The sequence below is a fragment of the Chiloscyllium punctatum genome, chromosome 37, assembly GCF_047496795.1.
Source record: "Chiloscyllium punctatum isolate Juve2018m chromosome 37, sChiPun1.3, whole genome shotgun sequence".
Classification (NCBI taxonomy): domain Eukaryota; kingdom Metazoa; phylum Chordata; class Chondrichthyes; order Orectolobiformes; family Hemiscylliidae; genus Chiloscyllium; species Chiloscyllium punctatum.
Genome location: NC_092775.1, coordinates 10,181,423 through 10,199,408, shown reverse-complemented (window position 1 = coordinate 10,199,408; position 17,986 = coordinate 10,181,423). Strand labels below are relative to the sequence as shown.

General features: G+C 42.1%; 1 protein-coding gene across 1 annotated transcript in view; it reads left to right on the top strand.

Moving 5' to 3' along the window:
* The first annotated feature begins 94 nt into the window (after nt 1-94).
* Nucleotides 95-17,986, top strand: part of nfs1 (NFS1 cysteine desulfurase) — a 31,120-nt gene continuing 13,228 nt past the window's right edge. Inside the window, exons 1-6 of the mRNA XM_072556230.1 lie at nt 95-365; nt 1,094-1,167; nt 1,804-1,920; nt 12,331-12,414; nt 14,074-14,226; nt 14,990-15,083. Coding sequence (XP_072412331.1) covers nt 266-365; nt 1,094-1,167; nt 1,804-1,920; nt 12,331-12,414; nt 14,074-14,226; nt 14,990-15,083 — 622 coding nt within the window. The 5' untranslated portion in view covers nt 95-265. The remainder of the gene's footprint in view (nt 366-1,093; nt 1,168-1,803; nt 1,921-12,330; nt 12,415-14,073; nt 14,227-14,989; nt 15,084-17,986) is intronic.

Genomic DNA, 17,986 nt, shown 5'->3' with positions numbered 1-17,986 from the left:
AAAGGCTATTACAAAGTATTAATAATACTATCTGCTCCCACTCTGTATCACTGGCCTGATTTAGTTTATCGGTGTGACATCTATTTCCAGAACTCTATTCATTTTGTTTCATTCACTTTCCCCGGCGATTGGCTTCCCGGGGCAGCGGCTGACGACATTTCCGTTGCTAAGGTGAGAGGTCACCAGGAGCTTCCGGTGTTGGGTTGAGTCGTTCGCCACAGGTTTTGAAACCTGCCCCCGGGACAAGGGGCGCCTTCACTGGGACATGCTCGGCAGGACGGCCCTCAGGGGCCTCGCGGGGGCCCGAGGAGTCCTGTGCAGGAGGTTCGGCGCCTCACAGAGCCGGAGGGACGGGGCTGAGAATGGTGAGTCAGCGGGGCGCGCATTGGGGGAGGGGTGTGTTAGCGGAGGGAGGGCGGTAAGGATTGGAAGAGGGATGGGGGATGGATTTGGAGGTGGGGGGGGGAGGGATGGGGGATGGATTTGGAGGTGGGGGAGGGAGGGATGGGGGATGGATTTGGAGGCGGGGGGGGAGGGATGGGGGATGGATTTGGAGGTGGGGGGAGGGATGGGGGATGGATTTGGAGGTGGGGGGAGGGATGGGGGATGGATTTGGAGGTGGGGGGAGGGATGGGGGATGGATTTGGAGGCGGTGGGAAGAGGGATGGGGGATGGGTTTCGAGGTGGGGTGGGGGAGGGAGAAGGATCTAGGGTCCTGGGGGCAAAGAGGATTGGAGTATGGAAATGGGGGCAGGGTGAAGAGAATTGGGGGATGGATTTTGGGGGTTCCAGTGGGAAGAGGATTTGGGTTTTGATTTTGGGGCGGGGACAGTGGGAAGAGGTTTATGGGAGGAGTGGAAGGAAGATTGACGGATGTACTTTTGGGAGTAGGGGGGATTGTGGGGTGGGGGGGAGGGGGAAGTGTTTTGGGATGAGGGGAATAGGGTGAATGGATTTGTAGGATTTGACAGGGCTTTGGGATTAGACAGGGTGGATTTTTGAAGAGAGAAATAATGGTTTATGTGATGCCATCTGAAGTTGAAATGGTTTGCTAAAGCGAACATAATTTTGAAATTTATTGTGTTTTTCCTAGATAATGATTCTTTGAAAGATGTTGCAGATAAATTTCGACCTCTGTACTTGGATTTCCAGGCTACCACACCAATGGTAGGAATGCTTGATGCAAACTATCCAATGATACACAAATTAGAGGAACTGTTTAAAGTTGCATTTGTGTAATCAGATGGCTGACCAGTTTGCCCAGGCATATTGAATTTTATGCTCCCTTGCAATTTGTATCTCCCTTTCCCTCCTATGATGGTCTAAAGATTTCTGTGCTTCCCTGATTCCAGTCTCTTGACCATTCCTACGTTTAATCAATTCCAGGGTCATGTTTGCCTTCATCTGAGCTCTTGAATTCTCTCCTAAATCAATTCTTCAAAACTTGTTTAAGCAGTAATAATTTCTCATCTGCCTTGATGTTTTTATGAAATCTCTTAGATTAATGATAAATTATATTTCATGTGAGAACTGTAGTAAGTATATTTTTAAAGTGTATAGACTGCAGTAACAGATTTGTAATTCTTATGGATTATTATGAACATACCCAAAAACTTTCACACATGACAAAGTCCTGTTGTTTCTTCTGTGGTGCAAATGCAGCAACTGATTTGTACACAGCAAGCTTCTGAAACAGAAAATTAGATACAACTTTTGTGAGTCTTGCCACCAAACCAATGCGTACTCATGTATGTAACTCTTAATATGTTTACACCTTGTTTAAGATCCTGACTTTACTCTTAGGATCCTAGAGTGTTGGATGCAATGCTTCCTTACCTTGTCAGCGCCTATGGCAATCCTCATTCAAGAACACATGCTTATGGCTGGGAGAGTGAAGCTGCAGTGGAGAAAGCCAGAAAGGTAGATCTTTGTTTTCACAGTGTCAGCACATTCTATTTAAACAATTGGCTGGTCTCAACCCCTTTTGTGATGTTGCAATCTTAATAAATATTTGTCCGAAAAAGTTTAAAGTACAATCAGCATTCAGGTCTTGATTTTAGCAGAGATCTGTAAGGATTGTCTCCTTCCTGTTTGGGGCATGGAAAGATTTTTGTTCTTTTAAATACAGTTTCTTCATGATAATTGAGTGCTGCTGGCAGTCATTGCTTCTTATTTACTTAACACCTTCATCATCAGACATTGTTGGTCTTTGGATCTCCTTTGATTTTTCCAATTAGAAACATTTAAAATGCTCCAGTGCTTGTGAATAAGCTACTATTTTGCCTAGAAACTGATGTATCTGCTGTTTAATTTCGAGTGGCTTCTCTTTTTAGTCAGGGTGCTTTAGCAAGCATGAGATTGAGTACAATAAACTTATACTCTCTCTCTGGTTTTCAGAACAGTGAGAGGTGCCGTCATTAAAACACATGAAATACCAAGAGGTCTTGATAGAGTAGATATTGAGAGGTTACCTCACGTGACTAAACAAGGGTTCGTAATCCCGGGTTAAGTAGTCAGTCATTTCCAAGTAAGATTTGGAGGAACTTCTTTACTCTGAGAACTATGAATGTTTTAAGTTCTTTACCCAGAGGACTGAATTCTCAGATGTGAGACATAGTCAAGGTAGATTTTCCATCACTGCCCTCGTCAAGTAGAGGCTTCCAAAGTATGGAAAATGGACTAGATTTTCCATAATCTTGCTATTGATCTTAGTTGAAGGCTGAAGTGTTGAGTTATAAGAGCTGGTTGGAAGAGAATGCCCCTTGGAGAAGGGGCTGACAATAAGTTGAAGGGAGTTTGTGTGAATGAACGCTTGAGAGTCATCTGCATTCCAAAGCTCTGACTAAATTTGGAGTGGTTCTGGTATTGGGTTGAAGGTGATGCAGGCCAAACTGTTTCCTATCTATTCTCCATGCTTCTAGGTAATGTTGTGGAGGTGAGTTGCAATGCTGCATTAAGGAAAATAAAGATGTTTACAAAGGCATACATTGTTTGACCCCATTCTTCTCTGAGATTGTGGTCCTTCTGTTAGTCAGGATCAGCTTGCATTTCATCATGGAATAGGTGGAAAATAAAATTTGTGGAGCATCCTGCTCAAATTTGGCTATCTATAAATTTTTGCAGTTGACAAGAATGAAAGGTTTTGCATGAGTTATGAAAAGGCTATGTAGAGTGGTTAGTACTGTTCCATGCTTTTCTAGCGCATTTATTGTGCGGTGAAGATAATGTCTCTGGTACCCTCAGATGATGAAAACTGCACTGAGATTAGGATGATAGACAAGCAGAAGGCTGGAAGAACACAGCTATCCAGTCAGCGTCAGGAAGTGGCGAAGTCAATGTTTCTGGTGTAACCCTTGTTCAGCACTAGGAAGAAGCAATCAAGGAGGATCCTTGCAATGATTATCCATGGGGCAGACAGTAGGGAAATAACCTTATTGTTCTAATTGGAATTGTCTTTCTTGAAGGCAGTCACAATCACAGTATCCCTGATATCCCTCAACATGCACTTCTTTGCTGGGTGAAGTGTGTGAGGTTGTACTGCTGTGCAAGGAGTGTACCTTTGTTATGTTTTCAGACTTCTGGAGGGGTTTTAGCAATGTTGCTAGCAAAATTGATAAAAAGGAGTAGATAGATAACCTATGTTTAGATTTTTGGAAGGCTTTTAATAATGTCACCACAGGAGGCCGGATAGAAAGATTTAAAGGACATGGGATAGGAGGTGATGCACTGGCCTGGATTAAGGATTAGCAAACAGAAAACATAGTGTAGGAATAAGTGGCTCATTTTTGTGTTTGCGGACTGTGGTCGATGGGATTCCTCAGGGATCAATGTGGGGGTAGAGGGGGAGGTGGGGGAATGTGTTATGAAGATGTGGGTGTACTGTACCTTTTTTTTAAGGAAGTTAAAAGCTAGTAGAACTACCTGACAACACCAAGTGTTCTGAATAAGATACAACGTAACTTGTGGTCTAGCAGCAATGGTAACTGGTTGCCTGGAGACAAATTAGTTTAAATTATACCCCCCCAAAAAATAATGTATTTGGAAAGGTAAGGACTGATTAGGTATAGTCAATATGGCTTTGTGCATGGGAAATCATGTCTCTCAAACTTGACTGAGGTTTTTGAAGAAGCAACAAAGAAGATTAATGAGGGCAGAGCGGTAGATGTGATCTATTTGGACTTCAGTAAGGCGTTCGACAATGTTCCCCATGGGAGACTGTTCGCAAGGTTAGATCTCACGGAATACAGGGAAAACTAGCCATTTGGATACAGAACTGGCTCAAAGGTAGAAGACAGAGGGTGGTGGTAGAGGGTTGTTTTTCAGACTGGAGGCCTGTGACCAGTGGAGTGCCACAAGGATTGGTGCTGGATCTTTTTGTCATTTATATAAATGATTTGGATGTGAACATAGGAGATATGATTAGTAAGTTTTGCAGATGACACCAAAATTGGAGAAGTAGTGGACAGCGAAGAAGGTTACCTCAGATTGCAACGGGATCTTGATTAGATGGGCCAATGGGCTGGGGAGTGGCAGATGGCGTTTAATTCAGATAAATGCAAGGTGCTGCATTTTGGGAAAGCAAATCTTAGCAGGACTTCTACACTTAATGGTAAGATCCTAGGGCGTGTTGCTGAACAGAGAGACCTTGGAGTGCAGGTTCATAGTTCCTTGAAAGTAGAGTTGCAGGCAGATAGGATAGTGACGAAGGCATTTGGTATGCTTTTGTTTATTGATCAGAGTATTGAGTACGGTAGTTGGGAGGTCATGTTGTAGCTGTACAGGACATTGGTTAGGCCACTGTTGGAATATTGCGTGCAATTCTTGTCCCCTTCCTATCGGAAAGATGTTGTGAAACGTGAAAGGCTTCAGAAACATGAATGTTGCCAGGGTTGGAGGATTTGAGCGACTGGGAGAGGTCAGATAGGCTGAGGCTATTTTCCCTGGAGCGTTGGAACCTGAGGGGTGACCGTATAGAGATTTACAAAATTATGAGGGGCATGGATATGAGATATAGGCAAAGTATTTTCCCTGGGGTGGGGAGATAAAAACTAGAGGGCATAGGTTTAGGGTGAGTGGGGAAAGATATAAAAGGGACGTAAAGTGCAAATCTTTCATGCAGAGGGTTGTACATGCATGGAATGAGCTGCCAGACGAAGTGGTGGAGGCTGGTACAATTGCAACATTTAAAAGGCATCTGGATAGGTATATGAATAGGAAAGGTTTGGAGGGATATGGGCCAGGTGCTGGCCGGTGGAACTAGATTGGGTTGGGATATCTGGTCGGCATGGGCGGTTGGATCAAAGGGTCTGTTTCCATGCTGTACATCTGTATGACCTAATCAGGTGTCCCAAAGATCTATGTGGGAAGCTAGGGAAGTGATTGCTGGGCCCCTTGTTGAGATATTTGTAACATCAATAGCCATAAGTGATGTGCCGGAAGGCTGGAGGCTGGCTAGCTGGCGTCACTATTTAGGAAAGGTGGTAAGGACAAGCCAGGGAACTATTAGACCAGTGAGCCTGACATCGGCAGCGGGCATGTTTTTGGAGGTAATCCTGAGGGACAGGATGTACATGTGTTTGGAATGACAAGGACTGATTAGGGATCGTTAACATGGCTTTATGCGTGGAAAGTCATGTCTTTAACTTAATTAAGCTTTTCTTTTGAAGCAGTAATGAAGAGGATTGATGAGAGCAGAGCAGTGGATGTGATCTATGTGGACTTCCATAAGATGTTTCACAAGTTTCCTCTTGGTAGACTGGTTAGCAAGTTAAATCACATTGATTACAGGGACAGCTAGCCATTTGGGTACAGAACTGACTCGAAGATAGAAAACAGAGGGTGGTGGTGGAAGGTTGCTTTTCAGACTGGATGCCTTTGACCAGTGGTGTGCCACGAGGACTGGTGCTGGGTCCACTATTTTTCATCATTTACATAAATGACTTAGAGGTGAACGTAGAAGGTGTGGTTAGTAAGTTTGTAGATGACACCAAAATTGGAGGTATAGTGGATAGTGAAGTAGATTACATCAGAGTACAATGGGATCTTGATCAGATGGGCCAAGGAGTGGCAGATGGAGTTTAATTGAGATACATGTTTAGATTGAGTTAGATAAGATGCTGTGTTTTGGAAAGGCAAATCAGGGCAGGACTTATAAGTTAATGGTAAGGTCTTGGAGGGTTTTGCTGAACAAAGAGACCTTGGCATGCAGGTTCATAGTCCTTTGAAAGTGGAGTCACGGGTAAATAGGATAATGTAGAAGGCATTTGCTTTGCTTTCCTTTATTGGTCAGTGCATTGAGTATAGGAGTTGGGAGGTCATGTTGCAGTTGTACAGGACACTGATTAGGCCACTAGAGGAATACTGCTTTTAATTCTGATCTCCCTGCTACAGGAAGGATGATGTGAAAGTTGAATGGGTTCAGCAAAGATCTACAAGGATGTTGTCAGAGTTAGAGGGTTTCAGGTATAAGTATATGGGCAGCACGGTGGAACAGTGGTTAGCACTGCCGTCTCACAGCGCCAGAGACCTGGGTTCAGATCCCGCCTCTGGCAACTGTCTGCGTCAAACTCCCCGTGTCTGCGTGGATTCTCTCAGAGTGCTCCAGTTTCCACCTACAGTCCAAAGATGTGCAGGTTAGGTGAATTGGCCATGCTAAATTGCCCATACTACTAGGTGAAGGGGTAAATGTGGGCAATAGGTCTGGGTGGGTTGCTCTTCGGAGGGTCGGTGTGGACTTGTTGGGCCGAAGGGCCTGTTTCCACACTAAGTAATCTAATCTAATCTAGAGGCTGAATAGACTGGGGCTATTTTCCCTGGAGCGTCGGACTCTGAGGAGTGACCTTACAGGGGTTTATCAAATCATGAGGGGCATGGATAGGTCTTTTCCTGTGGGTGGGGAATACAAAACTAGACGGCATAGGTTTAAGGTGGGAGGAGAAAGATTAAAAGGGACTAAAGGGCAACTTTTCCATGCAGAGGGTAATATATGTATGGAATGAGTTGCTAGAGGAAGTGACGAAGGCTGGTACAATTACAACATTTGAAAGGCATCTGGATGGGTAAATGATCCCTTGGGCCGGATGGGATTTATCAGAGGATTCTCTGGGAAGCTAGGGAGGAGATGGCAGAGCCTTTGGCTTTAATCTTTGAGTCGTCATTGTCTGCAGGTTTAGTACCTAAGCACTGGAGGATTGCAAATGTTTTGCCCTTGTTCAATAAGGGCAGTAGAGATGGTCCGAGTAGTTATAGACCAGTGAGCCTTACATCTGTTGTAGGATTAGTTTGGGTAAGGATTATAAGAGATAGGATTTATAATCATCTAGCAAGCAACAATTTGATTTCATATCATCAATATGGTTTTGTCAAGGGCTGGTCATATCTCAATAACCTCAGAGTTTTTTTGAGAAGTTGACCAAGCATGTGGAAGAGGGTAGAGCAGTTGATGTGGTGAACATGGACTTCAGTAAAACCTTTGATAAGGTTCCCCACATGGTAGGCCTTTGGAGAAAATGCGGAGGCATGGGATTGAGGGTGATTTAGCAGTTTGGATTAGAAACTGGCTTTCTGTAAGAAGGCAGCGAGTAGTGGTTGATGGAAAATATTCAGCTGGAGTCTGGTTACTAATAATGTACCACATGGATCTGTGTTGGGACCACTGCTGTTTGTCATTTTCATAAATGACTTGGTCGCAGGCATAGCTGGATGGGTTAGTAAGTTTGCAGATGACACTAAAGACAGTGGAGTAGTGGACAGTATGGAAGAATGTTACAGATTACAGGGGGACTTGGATAAATTGCAGACTTGGGCTGAGAAGTGGCAAATGGAGTTCAATGCAGTTAAACGTGAGGTGATTCACTTTGGGAAGAACAACAGGAAGGCCGAATATTGGGTCAATGGAAAGACTCTTGGTGGTGTGGATGTGCAGAGGGATCTTGGTGTCTATGTACATAGATCCCTCAAAGTTGCCACCCAGGTTGATAGTGCTGTTAAGAAGGCATACAGTGTGTTAGGTTTTATTGGCAGAGGGATTGAGTTCCAGAGCTGTAATGTCACGCTGCAACTATACAGAACGCTAGTGCGGTCGCACTTGGATGTTTGTGTACAGTTCTGGTCGCCTCATTACAAGAAGGATGTGGAAGCATTGGAAAAGGTGCAGAGGAGATTTACCAGGATATTGCCTGGTCTGGAGGGACGGTCTTATTAGGAAAGCTGAGAAATTTAGGTCTGTTTTCATTGGAAAGAAGAAGGCTAAGAGGAGATTTGATAGAGACATACAAGACGATCAGAGGGTTAGATAGGGTGGACAGTGAAAGTCTTTTTCCTCGGATGATGATGTCAGCTTGTACGAGGGGGCATAACTAAAGATTAAGGGATGATGGCTTTAAGACCGATGTCAGAGGCAGATTCTTTACTCAGGAAGTGGTAAGGGCATGGAATGCCCTGTCTGCCAATGTAGGGAGCCGATTTAGGGAGATTTAAACAATCCATGGATAAGCATATGGATGATGATGGAATAGTGTAGGGAGATGGGCTTAGATTAGTTCATAGGTTGGTGCAACATAGAGGGCTGTATTGTTCTATGTTCTATGAATAGGAAGAGTTTAGAGGTATATTGGCCAAGTGCAGGCAAATGGGACTAGATTAGGTTCGGATATTTGGTCGGCATGGACAAGTTGGACTGAGGGATCTGTTTCTGTGCTGTATATCTCTGTGACTCTATATTAAATGGTGCAGCAGCTTTAGACTGAGTTAGACTGAATTGCCTGCTCCTGAAGCTATGTTCCTACGATTGTTCTACCTCAGTCCTTGTTATTTTTCAGCTGATGAATGGGGTAGAAATGGGATATGAGGAATCAAGTTGAGGGCTTTCAAGTTGAAATTGGGATCTTAGTTGACATTCCTCCTAAGTATATATTCTGTAACTTAGGAGCTTCCTGTCAATTAGAAGTGGAAAAAAAATAAGAGCAGAATTAAAGTTTTCAGAAAAAAATGCGTGTTGATGGTTGAAGTAAGCCAGAAGAAAAAATGAATAGTTTAGAATCTTATCCAAAGTTTGGATCACAATTACCAAATGCCAAGAAAGAGATTACTTCGCCTCTGTTAATGCATGTAAAAGGAGACTTTTGAAAGTCAGAGAAATTCATTATCTCTTCCAACTTACCAGCTCAGACTTTAACTAATTGAGCAAAATCTGAGGGCCAGGTTTTCCGATCCTAGGTTGTGGTTTACTGACCATCACCAATCCCTTTGAATACTCAGGTATGTGTTTTATTTCATACATGTCTTCAAATTTATCACCACTGGTGCCTCTGGAATAACTTCCAATCCCATGATCAAAAAGGCAAGCCAATAGTAGAGCCCTTTCTGAAGCTGTCTTGCCTAGCATTGAGGCATTAATCATTTAAAACCAACTGCAGGTTGAGATATGGCATTCATATGCCTAACACCAGGTTCCCAGGAGAGCAAGAGGTATGCTTTAGGGATGTCCTTGAAACATCTCTGGGAAGATCAAACATCCCCACTAACACGTGGGTGACACTAGCTGGAATGGGCCAAGTTTGTGACTGGCCAAAAAGTATAATTTGGGAAAACACTCAATACATTGAGAGACTTCAAGAACATGCAGTTATGAAATTGAAACACCACCTCTGCATGACCCTTCAAGCACCATCTGCCACACACAGCAGTCTGCACATTATACATTGGATTCATCAGCCACCTCAGCCCATTGAAGAAGAGTGATTACCTATTCTGGATTGAAGTAGATAGATTTGTGGACTAAAGGAATCAAGGGATGTGTGGGAAATTAGAATTGAACTTGAAGACCAGCATGATCTTATTTAGTGGCAGTGCAGGCTCAAAAGGCAGCATGGCTTACTGCTTCTGCTGTTTACATTATGTTCAGTAGATATTTGAGGTGCCCTCGGAGGTTGTAGGCAGGAAAAACTGGTTCTTTATCTGCTTTTTCTCCTTTTGAAGACTTTCTTTTACATGGACTAACTGAAGCCAAGTAATCACTTGCCTAGCTCTTGGTAGTTGAGACCCAAACTTGGAGCAAGTTTCTAAACAATTCATTGTTTTCTTTTCTGGCTAACTTCAGCCATCAACATGCAATTTTTTTTCTCTAAAGAATTTAATTCTATTCTTGTTTTCTCTGCTTCTAATTGAAGGAGAGAAGATTCTTCAGAAAATTGGGTCAATAAACAGATCATGATTTTAAAGTCATTACCAAAAGGTCAAGAGAAATGGAGACTTTTTTTTTCCCTACTGGGTTTGTCAGGCTCTGGAGTGGTCTACCTGAAAAGCTGGTAAAAGCTGACCCCATCAATAATTTTAAAAGGAAGTTGGTCAAGTACTTGAGCAATGGTCAGTAACTTCTGGTTAAGGATCAAAAGAAATATTTGTAAAGGAGAATGGCCTCCTGCTGTGCTGCAAGTTGAAATTCTGCTTTTGATGTTGCAAATGCAATTCTGCAATTGCAGATTCACCCTATAGACGTGTGTGTGTGTGCGCGCCAGAGTATAAGCCTATGAGAGGGTGTGCGTACGGGTGAGCTTATACTCTGTTGCACTCTCACACACACCTTATTTCCAGATTCTTTCTATTTTTGTTCAAAAAGTGCACAGGCAGTCAATCCATGTAACATTTTATAATTTCCTACTTTAGAAATAGAACCAGTCTCACTCAAAATTGGGATATAGACCGACTTCAACCTCACACCTTTTAATGCATTGTCTGAGCTGAGATGTTAGTGTTTTTTTAAAATAAAACCTTAATTTATCTTGGGAATGTGACTTGAAAGAAGTTCTGGGATTTACATATTAATGAATTGATCCCTGAAACCCATGCTAAAAGATGAAAGACTTTAACAGCAATCTAGGTGTGTTCAATGTATCATATCAGTTCCATGACACTATGATCTTTTGTTGTGGTTCTGTTCACCGAGCTGGGAATTTGTGTTGCAGACGTTTCGTCCCCTGTCTAGGTGATATCCTCAGTGCTTGGGAGCCTCCAGTGGCTGCAGTGGCTGGTATATTGGGTCCAGGTCGATGTGCTTATTGATTGAATCTGTGGATGAGTGCCATGCCTCTAGGAATTCCCTGGCTGTTCTCTGTTTGGCTTGTTCTATAATAGTAGTGTTGTCCCAGTCAAACTCATGTTGCTTGTCATCTGCATGTGTGGCTACTAAGGATAGCTGCAGTACACCAGAACTGCAAAAGGAGGAAGAAGAACACCTCTACAATATATTCGCCAAAAACGGATACGCACGCAATTTCATCAACAGATGCCTAAGGGAAAGACAACGGAACGAGGACATGCCACAACCCAAAGGACTAGCCACACTACCATACATCAAGAGCATTTCCGAACTGACAGCCAGACTACTGCGACCACTTGGGCTCGTAACAGCACACAAACCAACAGCCACTCTCAGACAACAATTCACCAGGACGAAGGACCCGATACCCAGCATGAGCAAAACCAATGTAGTGTACAAAATCCCATGCAAGGACTGCACAAAACACTACATAGAACAAACAGGAAGACAGCTAACGATCCGCATCCATGAACACCAACTAGCCACGAAACGACACGACCAGCTATCCTTAGTAGCCCCACACGCAGATGACAAGCAACATGAATTCGACTGGGACAACACTACTATTATAGGACAAGCCAAACAGAGAACAGCCAGGGAATTCCTAGAGGCATGGCACTCATCCACAGATTCAATTAATAAGCACATCGACCTGGACCCAATATACTGACCACTGCAGCGGACAGCTGGAACTGACAACCGGAAATGGCAGAGACAAACCACTATAAATGCCAGAGGAAAGATCACAGAAGCGCTTCACAGGAGGTTCCCAAGCATTGAAGATGTCACCTAGAGAGGGGACGAAACATCTACAACACAAATTCCCAGCTCGGTGAACAGAACCACAACAATGAGCACCTGAGCTACAAATCTTCTCACAAACTTTTGATCTTTTGCTATAAATTCTGTGTTTTATCATCCTGCCCCACTGTGCAGCGCTCTGAAAGCTTGTACCTCCAAAGAAACCTGATGTTGTAATTTTTAATTTTGTTGGACTAGGGTGGACACTGGCACTTACACATCTTTTGATGTTAACTGTCCTGTAAAGTACTCCTGTAACTCGCTTAGTCAAGTTGAGATTAAATATGTTCCTTTTAGCCTGAGCTGTCTGAAGTGCATATTTTAAAGCACTTTTTAGTTTAAGGATGTTCTTATTGTGAGCTAATTGGATACAAATCAAGTTGTTTATTGAGTTTGTCGGTTTTTTTTGACCAAATCAATTGTCTCTGCAGCAAACAGCTGACCTGATAGGTGCAGATCCTAGAGAAGTCGTCTTCACCAGTGGTGCGACAGAGTCAAACAATATTGCCATTAAGGTATTTTTTTCTGATTGGTGTTATGCAAAGTTATGTATGTCCTATCTTTGGAATGCTGCAAATCTGATCTGCGTTGATGGTTAATCTGCCTGTTGACAGGACGTGAGCTTCTTTGTGAAATGCAATAGCTAATGTATTAACCTGAATCATTGTTTTATCATTACTAAGATTTCTATACAGACCTTTTTGGTTTTGAGAAATGTTTAACTGTGTCATTCAGAGTCCATAGATCCTATCTGATTTCAGCTAGGTCATCAGATGTGCAGCATTTGACTCTGGTTAAAATGTGAAGTAATCTGGTTGATTTTTGCCGTTCACGGAGTGTAAATATGTGATTATACAGTTTTATTTTAAATGATAGCTGCATCTCAGTTAAACTATTAATTGTTTTATGAAATGATTGAATTTCCTGACTCTTCAATTCAGGTTTGCAGAAATATGGAAGGTGTAAATCTGTTAGCAATTTTTTGTATTTTTTTCAGGGATTCTGATTTTTTTTAAATGTTAAGTTTTTATGCCTTATTTGTATGTGTTGCATTCATGTTTGGACCAAAATATGACTTGTGCTGATGATTGGTTTACAGTTTGGTGAAGACTGACCTATATTATTGAATTTGAGAGGCAGAAAGAAATTTTATCTTTTATAAAGCATCACAGGAAATCCCAAAGAATGCCAAATGTTTTGTGAAATAGCTTGTATTATTGGTGAATGTTGGCACAGGGTTTGCATATAATGTGCTGCTCGATTTGTCAACATCGTAGGATAAGATTAGATGAGGAAGGCCTTTTGACCTTAACTATTTCATCCTTGAAGATTATTAATCTCTGTCACATCTTGTTACATGTTTAACATCATTCTATACTTTGGATTTATATCGCATGTAGTCGGAATCCTGATGCAATGTCAGACTAAAGTATATGGGCTAGATCTTGTGCAGCTTTGCTAAGCTAGCATGTATTGCTGAAATAAAGTAGAACTGGCAAGGTCATTCATCTCCTCGAGCCGATTGAGCCATATATTCTGATTTTACCTGAATTCCATTGGCTCCATAATTCTTACCTAACAAAATTGGTCAATCTCCATTATGAGTTTTTTAATTGATCCCAGCCTCATAGTTGTCTCCCTTTTCGTTGGAGAGCTCTATATTTTCCCCTCGGTGCTTCCTCACATCACTCAAAACAACCTAGCTCTCATTGAAAGATAATAATGCAATGGTCTGGATTCCCCAACAAGAGTAAATAGGGTAGTTACTCATTTTAAACATCAGTTGGATTAACCATTAATCTGTACTAAAAAGGGGTGAAAACTGACCTCCTAATCTAAGCCTTAATTATTTGCTGTTTAAAAAGAAAAGTAAGATAATATTTAAGACCACATTACTGCAGATGCTGGAATCTGTACTGAAAACAGTAAATACTAGAGGTCACAGTGGTCAGGCAGCATCCATAGAGAGAAAGTAAGCCAGTGTTTTGAGTCTAAGTTAGCTAGACTCAAAATTAGCTAGCTAGCTCTCCATGGATGCTACCTGATCCATTGAATAATTGTGAATTATTACTATATTTTGTGTAGCTCTTTAAGTGGGGATCCATTTCTGATCAGTTATATTTCCCCAACTTTCAGAAGTTAAGATTTATTTCTCTTCCTTTTGTTATTATTAGGGTGTTGCAAGATTTTATAAAGCCAAGAAGAAGCACATCATCACAAGCCAGACAGAACATAAGTGTGTATTGGATTCATGCCGTATGCTTGAGACTGAGGGTTTCGATGTGACTTATTTGCCAGTAAAGACCAATGGACTTGTAGATTTAAAGGTAGGTTGTAATTGTGACAGATATTTCAGAAAAAATTAACACTTGAAGCATGTTAATCGATATAGGTTATAGACTCCTGAGAACTCCTTATAGCTTGCGGATATGGGCAATCTGTGTGAAAGAGCAACCAGAAAGTGCGAGTGTGTGGTCTAGTGGTATCATCTCTAGACGATTAATCCAAAGACCCAGATTAATGTTCTAGGGTCCTGGATTTGAATCATGCCATGGCAGACAGTGGAATTTCAATTCAATAAAAATCTGGAATTATGAATCTAATGGTGACCATTGTGAGTTGTCAGAAAACCCTGTCTGGTTCACTAATGTCTTTTTGAGGAAGAAAATTGCCATTCTTACATTGCCTGGCCTACATGTGACTCCAGACCCACAATGATGTGCTTGACTTTTAACTGCTGTGTGGGCAGTTAGGGATGAAAAATAAATATTGGCCTGGCCAGTAACGCCTAGATCCTGTAAGTGAATATCTTTTTTACAAAAAAGGCCTGAGTTGTACGATCAAGAATCTGCAGTGGAACTTGATTCCACAGCCCTCTGGCTTAATGATAAGAGTTATAACTATGAAAATCTTTCAGTCATGGTTATCTTGCATTGTGTTGGTTTAAAAATTGATCCCCTCAGCATCTTCATTAACTGAAAGATAGTCATCTAAAGCCAATTAGATCACACAGCAGTTTGCCAGAAGGTAGCTTAGAGAGGGAAAAAGAAAGCTTTTTGATGTTCTGACTGTGGGATTTTTCTTAACTAGGAACTCGAGGAGGCAATTCGACCAGATACGAGTTTGGTGTCAATAATGACTGTGAACAATGAAATTGGAGTCAAGCAACCTATAGATGAGATAGGTGTGTAAGCATGGTTTATACAGTATCAGCACTAAATTACATGTTATATTGTGCAGAGTGGATTAAATATTGTTCAGGAGTCTATGTTTGGCTGGCTGCTATCATCTCCATAACTTTGGTCACAAACAATTGTACTGTCATTGAAGCTAGCTCTTCTTAAACCAATTCTTGTATCTCTGCCTGAATGTCACAATTGCTCACTGGATGAACTCACTGATAACTGAAACCTGAAAGAAAAGTAAGCTATTAAGACAGAAATAACTTTGACTTACTTAGTACCTTTCAAGTCAACAGACAATCCCAAAATCCTTTATAATCAGTAACGTAGGAAGTGCAAGAATTACTTGCAAGGTCCTACAGAGATTAATGTGGTAATGATAGCATACTTTTGTGATGTTCATTCTGTTATAAATATATTGGCCAGGACACCAGGGAGAACTCTGATGCCCTTCAGAATAGTCCCATCAGATCTTGAAAGCCTACTAAGAGCAGAGCCTTTGTTTAACATCTCACTGGAGAGACTGATTCCAAAAATGCAGCCCAGTCTCAGTACCTACTAGAAAAGCTGCAAAACTTGACCTACCTTTGGGAAATAAGGCAGGGCAGGTGACTTTGAGGCCAGTGGACCATAATTCTATTAGTTTGTAAATAGTGATGGAAAAGGATAAACCAAATCTAAAAATTGAAGTTCTAAATTGGAGGTGTGCTAACTTTGACGATATTAAGCTGATTGGGGGGTAGATATTTGCATGTAAAGGGATGGCTGGAAAATGGGAAGCCTTCAGAAATGAGATAATGAGAATCTAGAGACAGTATATTTTGGTAGGTGTCAGGAATGCTGGGTGACTAGAGAAATTGAGGTTTTGGTTAAGAAAAAGAGGGACGCATATGTCAGGTATGGAGAGGATAGATTCACTGAACCCTTTGAGCATAAAGGTAGTTGGAGTGGTGCTGGATGTTTTGAAACACATCAAGGTAAATAAATTGTCAGGACCTCAGCAGTACCCTAGAACTCTGTGGGAAACTAGAGAAGTGATTGCTAGGCCTCTTGCTGAGATATTTGTATCACCGATAGTCACAGGTGAGGTGCCAGAAGACTTGGAGGTTGGCTAACATGGTATGACTATTTAAGAAAGGTGGAAATCAAGCCAGGGAACTATAGAACGGTGTGCCTGATGTCGGTGGTGGGCAAATTGTTGGAGGGAATCCTGAGGGACATGATGTACATGTATTTGGAAAGGCAATGACTGATTAGGAATAGTCAGCATGGCTTTGTACGTGGGAAATCATGTCTCACGAACTTGATTGAGTTTTTTTGAAGAAGTAACAAAGAGGGCTTATAAGGGCAGACCGGTAAATGTGATCTATATGGACTTCAGTAAGGCATTTGACAAGGTTCCCCATGGGAGACTGATTAGCAAGGTTAGATCTCACGGGATAAAGGGAGAACTAGCTATTTGAATATAGAACTGGCTCAAAGGTAGAAGACAGAGGGTGGTGGTGGAGGGTTGCTTTTCAGACTGGAGGGCTGTGACCAGTGGAGTGCCACAAGGATCGGTGCTGGGTCCTCTATTTTTTGTCATTTTATATAAATGACTTAGATGTGAACATAGGAAATACGATTAGTAAGTTTTGCAGATGACACCAAAATTGGAGGTGTAGTGGGCACCGAAGAAGATTGCCTCAGATTACAATGGGATCTTGATCAGATGGGCCAATGGACTGAGAAGTGGCAGATGGAGTTTAATTTCGATAAATGGGAGGTGCTGCGTTTTGGGAAAGTAAGTCTTAACAGAACTTATGGTCAGGTCCTGGGGAGTGTTGCTGAACAGAGAGACCTCGGAGTGCAGGACCATAGCTCCTTGAGAGTGGAGTCACAGGTAGATAGGATAGTGAAGAAAGCATTTGGTATGCTCTCCTTTATTGGTCAGTGTATTGAGTGTAGGAGTAGGGAGGTCATGTTGCGGCTGTACAGGACATTGGTTAGGTCACTTTTGGGATATTGTGTGTAATTCTGGTCTCCTTCCTATCGGAAGGATGTTGTGAAACTTCAAAGGGTTCAGAAAAGATTTACAAGAATGTTGCCAGGGTTGGAGGATTTGAGCTATAAGGAGAGGCTGAACAGGCTGGGGCTGTTTTCCCTGGAGCGTCGGAGACTGAGGGGTGACGTTATAGAGGCATGGATGGGGTAAATAGACAAAGTCTTTTCCCTGGGGTGAGAGGGGAAAGAATAAAAGAGACCTTCAGGGAAACTTCACACAAGGTGGTAAGTGTATGGAATGAGCTGCCAGAGGAAGTGGTGGAGGCTGCTACAATTGCAACATTTAAGAGGCATCTGGATGGTTATGTGAATAGGAAGGGTTTAGAGGAATGTGGGCCAAGTGCTGGCAAATGGGACTATGTTAGGTTAGGATATCTGGTCGGCATGGGGGAGTTGAGCCGAAGGATCTGTTTCTGTGCTGTACATCTCAACGACTAAGTTAGTGTCATTGTGTATTGTGTTTATCTCACTGGAATGGGACTTGAACCCACCGTCTTCTGACTCAGATGCCAAAGAACTACCACTGAACCAAGATTGATACCTTCAATTTAGGAGGCCACCTGAGCATCTTTCTCAAGAATCTGATTCTAATTATTTTAATTTATATGATTTGCAATAGAATTGAACAATAGCATATTCTCAAAGGATTTGCATTGGGGCTGTTGGCCCCTCTGTTTACAATAGGGGCCCTTTCTTTATGATGGCAGCCTGGGTTTCCAATTCAATAGTCGAAGAGAAAGAAGGCTTAACCCACTAGATGACCAATGAGTGGATAGTTTGACCAGAGTGCCTTTTTTTCCCTCTCAGATCGATATGATGTTTCAAATGAAATGTATTTCCTGAGATTTTCTTAAGAGATCTG